This window comes from Populus nigra, chromosome 6 (genome assembly GCF_951802175.1).
Source record: "Populus nigra chromosome 6, ddPopNigr1.1, whole genome shotgun sequence".
In the NCBI taxonomy this organism is placed as follows: domain Eukaryota; kingdom Viridiplantae; phylum Streptophyta; class Magnoliopsida; order Malpighiales; family Salicaceae; genus Populus; species Populus nigra.
The window spans coordinates 3,917,875-3,921,814 of NC_084857.1; the positions used below are offsets into that span (position 1 = coordinate 3,917,875).

Consider the following 3,940-nt stretch of genomic DNA (forward strand, 5'->3'; position numbering starts at 1 on the left):
AAATAAAAGGTGAAGAAATTAAAATAATAATAATTAATATTTCATAAATTATTTAAAATAAAATAAGTAAAAATCAAAAGAATGAGGACCAAATTTGATAGATAAAAAATTTCAATAAAAAAAATGATAAGGAAAAAGCAAATAGCAATTATAAAAATAAGGACCAAAATTAATATAAAAATTAAATTTTAAGAGATGAAATTGAAAAATAAATATTCAAAACAAATTATATATAGCAATCAAAAGTTTGAGGATCAAATTTGATATAATCAGCAAATAATGACATTTCTAAATTTTTCACAACTTCCGGAAAGTATTTTCCGCCCAAATTTTTCAGGAAAACACTTTTCTGAAAACTAAGCCAAATTTTCCTTTGATTGGAAAGTGTTTTCCGTTGACCAACTTTTTCAATGGCAAACAAACACATGAAAGTTTGGAAAGTGGTTTCCCGGAAACCACTTTTTGGAAAACAAACATAGCCAAAAGGGAAAACACTTTCCTAGAAACAAAACCAAATTTTTCTTTGACTGGAAAGTGTTTTCTGTTGACCGAAAAGTGTTTCTGTTGACCAGAAAGTGTTTTCCGTTGACCGGAAAGTGTTTCCCGTTGACCAACTTTCCTAATGGCAAACAAACACAGGAAAGTTTGGAAAGTGGTTTCCCGGAAAATGAATTCCGGGAAACAAACATGGCCCTAATATTAAATGATAGAACTAAAAAAAGAAAATCAACTAGAAAAGGAGAAAAAAAATCATATCAATCGAGTTAACCGTTAAACTTGTGGTTTACATCATAAGTATGATATAACCTTATAAAAATTTAATTGAAAAAAATTATAAATCAAAATTGGTAACAAACCAACTATTAAAATATGAATTTGAAACTAAAAAAAAATATAGATTAAAAAAATACTATTTAAATAGATAATGTTATATAAAAAGAAGTACAATAAAAAAATACCCCATATGTTCAAGTGTGTTGGTGTTTTTTTTTTTCACATTCAAATACTAATAGTAAAAAAAAAACCCATAAAGGAGAAGTATAATAGCATTAAGGTTGTTCTTTTGTCAAAAAAAAAACCCTCTAATTGCAGTACCAAAAATCATAATTAGAAAAAAAAAACGAGGATCCAAAATCTTTCAATTTACAAAGAAAAAAGTTTTATTTTCATAAGCTAGACACCATTGGAGATCATACTAGAGCTCTAATTTTGCCCATTAAAAGCCGAAATCTTTTATCATCTTCCCTGTATATAATTATTAAGAGGAACTACTGTCACTGGTCCAAATGCCACACTCCAATACCGGACTGCCACTTTCCATGTCTCCTCCTCGCATCAACAATCAGGAAAAAATATCTGAAATTTGTTTTGATAATTTGATTCCTCACTTTTGATTATATCCGGCTCAACCAGCCGCCTTTGTGCAATCTACTCGTACTATAAATACATACATAAAACTTTCCCTTTCCTTTTCTTCTCTTCAAGGAAATTAAGAAAGAAAATAATTTTCCCGCTTTTTCTCTCTTGCAGATTCCTTGGCTTCTTTCTTACTCTCTTGCTTACTCGGTCGACTTGATCATCATTTTCTTACCTTTACTTATTCGATAATCGTTCACTTAGATTCTTCCTTTTTGGTTTTATAGTTTCTTTCACTTTAATTATGTGCTAATAATAGCGATCCGTGTGGTATGAAATCAATCTTTTGAGATTCACTTCTTCAAAATTTCTGTCAACTTCTCTGTTTCAAATTCAATTTTCCATCTGGGCTTTTGCTTTTCTCTCTTGGGGCAAATACCTGGGTAAAAGATTAAGTTTTTGTCGTCTTTTCAGGATTCTCTTCGATTCTTGAAAGATGGGTCTTTTTTAGATTCTTCAGTGTATGCTGTTAAGGAAAGCAGATTCCTGATTCCTTGTATATGATTCTTTGTAAATGCTTTTTAGACTTGCTTAAAACCCTTGATCTTCCATATACTATCTGTTTCCTTCTTCTTCTCTTCCCTGCTGTTTATTTCTTGATTTCAATCATTTTCACTTTTCATCAATATGAAACTGTAAGCAATCGCTGCATATTAAGTGCTGATAGGTATGGAAACTCTGAATCCATCTTGTTACATGTCGAATTCGAATTGGTTTACCCAAACCACAGAGTGGACTAGAGAGGAGAACAAGGAGTTTGAGATGGCTTTGGCGATATTTGATGAGCATGAGCCTGATAGGTGGCTAAAGGTGGCAGCTATGATACCTGGAAAGACAGTTTATGATGTGATCAAGCAATACAAGGAGCTGGAAGAGGATGTTAGTGATATAGAAGCAGGGAGGGTCCCGGTCCCGGGTTACCTTAGCTCGTCTTTCACTTTCCAGTTGGTTGGCAATAGCAATTTTGATGCGTATAGGAAGAGGTCTTTGACTGCCAAGAGTGCTGATCAGCAGAGAAAGAAAGGTGTGCCATGGACAGAAGATGAGCACAGGTGAATCCCCTTCAATTTTTTGTTATGACTTCCCTCTTGTAAGATTTCTTATGTAAAACAGTAAATTTTGAAGCGACAAGGCATCTAGCCCTTAGTTTACAACAAAAATAAATCATTAATTAAACACAGTGAAATGATTTGTAAGAGATTCAGTAGAGTTGTTATTTCATTGATCATGCACTTTTCAATTCAACTGGTTAATTTATCAGCAGCAAAATGGGTTTTCAGATGATGGAACATTTCAAGCCATGGTTCAAATTCGTTACTTGTTATTTCCAGGATAGGAACTTTTATATTTTAAATCCATTTCTCTTGTCATTGTAAAGTTTTGGAAATAGGCCTAAGATTATCTAGCTGAGAGATTAGAAGTTGGAAATGTCAAGATTGGAACTCTTTTTGTCAGGGGCTGCTTTTCTTCTTCTTCTTTTTTCTGTTTTGCAATGAAGGTGACAGAAACAATTTCTTTTCGAGTTTTGTTTAATTCTTCTTGAACTTGTTCTTGCTTTTGATGATGATCGATAGGCGGTTCCTTATGGGGCTTCTAAAGCATGGAAAAGGGGACTGGAGGAACATCTCTCGCAATTTTGTAGTTTCCAAGACTCCAACTCAAGTGGCGAGCCATGCTCAGAAGTACTTCATACGGCAGCAGCTTTCCGGAGTGAAGGATAAGAGAAGACCTAGCATCCATGACATTACAACTGTCAATCTCGCAGATGCTACTACTCCGTCAGATGGTGACGAACCTTCCTCGCTAGATCAATCTGATTTGCTTTTATCGCAGCAAAAGCCAGCAGGGATGCAGAAAGTGTTGATTGACTGGGACGAAGCAAAGGATGGATCGATTATGGTCTTTGATTCAACTCATGAAAACTTGTTTAAGTCATCTCCATATGAGATACCTTCGAACGGTCTAAAATTTCAGGGGCAAAATCTGTGTGTCGGTGCTCATCATGGGGCTCGTATCAGCCCCCATAACATGGTTTTTAAATTGCCACCCCCAAGATTTCAAATTCAATATTAGGGCACCTTTCTTTGTTGTATAGGTGGATGGAAAAGCGAATTTGGTTTAGGTTCAATCGAATCTGGATGGCAGTGCTTCCTTCTGCCCTAGTCATGTGTGTGATCGGTTTAATCAGTGACTGTTCCAGTACATTTTCTTTAATTTCTTGCTTTGTCTCTTTTCCTTTTTCTTCCCTGAACAGTTGTAGTAATTTGTTCTTGAACATAAAAGAAATATGGACTCTATATAATGCCTGAAATTAATCCCAACTTCCAGCCGGTGAAAATGAAATGCAGGGCTCAAGAAGGGAAAGCTAGTTTGAGGAGGCTTTCTTCTAGTAATGGAAACCTTCTTCTTAAGTCTCCCCTTCAGTGCAGACTAAATCTCGATGATTGTAAAATCCGTACTTCGATTTATGTTGGCGTTGTGCTGAACTCAAGATCAGCAGTATAATAATCTATCAATTAGGTAC

The 3,940-nt window shown here is 34.7% G+C and overlaps 1 protein-coding gene across 1 annotated transcript; it reads left to right on the forward strand.

The window, feature by feature from the left end:
* Positions 1-1,331: 1,331 nt before the first annotated feature.
* On the forward strand, positions 1,332-3,630 carry LOC133696355 (transcription factor DIVARICATA-like). The gene is made up of 2 exons (XM_062118527.1): positions 1,332-2,468; positions 2,991-3,630. The coding sequence occupies exons 1-2, from the start codon at positions 2,086-2,088 to the stop codon at positions 3,487-3,489; spliced, it is 882 nt and encodes a 293-aa protein (XP_061974511.1). The 5' UTR covers positions 1,332-2,085; the 3' UTR covers positions 3,490-3,630.
* Positions 3,631-3,940: the final 310 nt, after the last annotated feature.

Coding starts and splice junctions, on each gene's coding strand:
- LOC133696355 (XM_062118527.1), top strand. CDS start 2,086: ATGGAAACTCTGAATCCATCTTGTTACATGTCGAATTCGAATTGGTTT. Junction 2,469..2,990: donor TGGACAGAAGATGAGCACAG/GTGAATCCCCTT, acceptor GATGATCGATAG/GCGGTTCCTTATGGGGCTTC.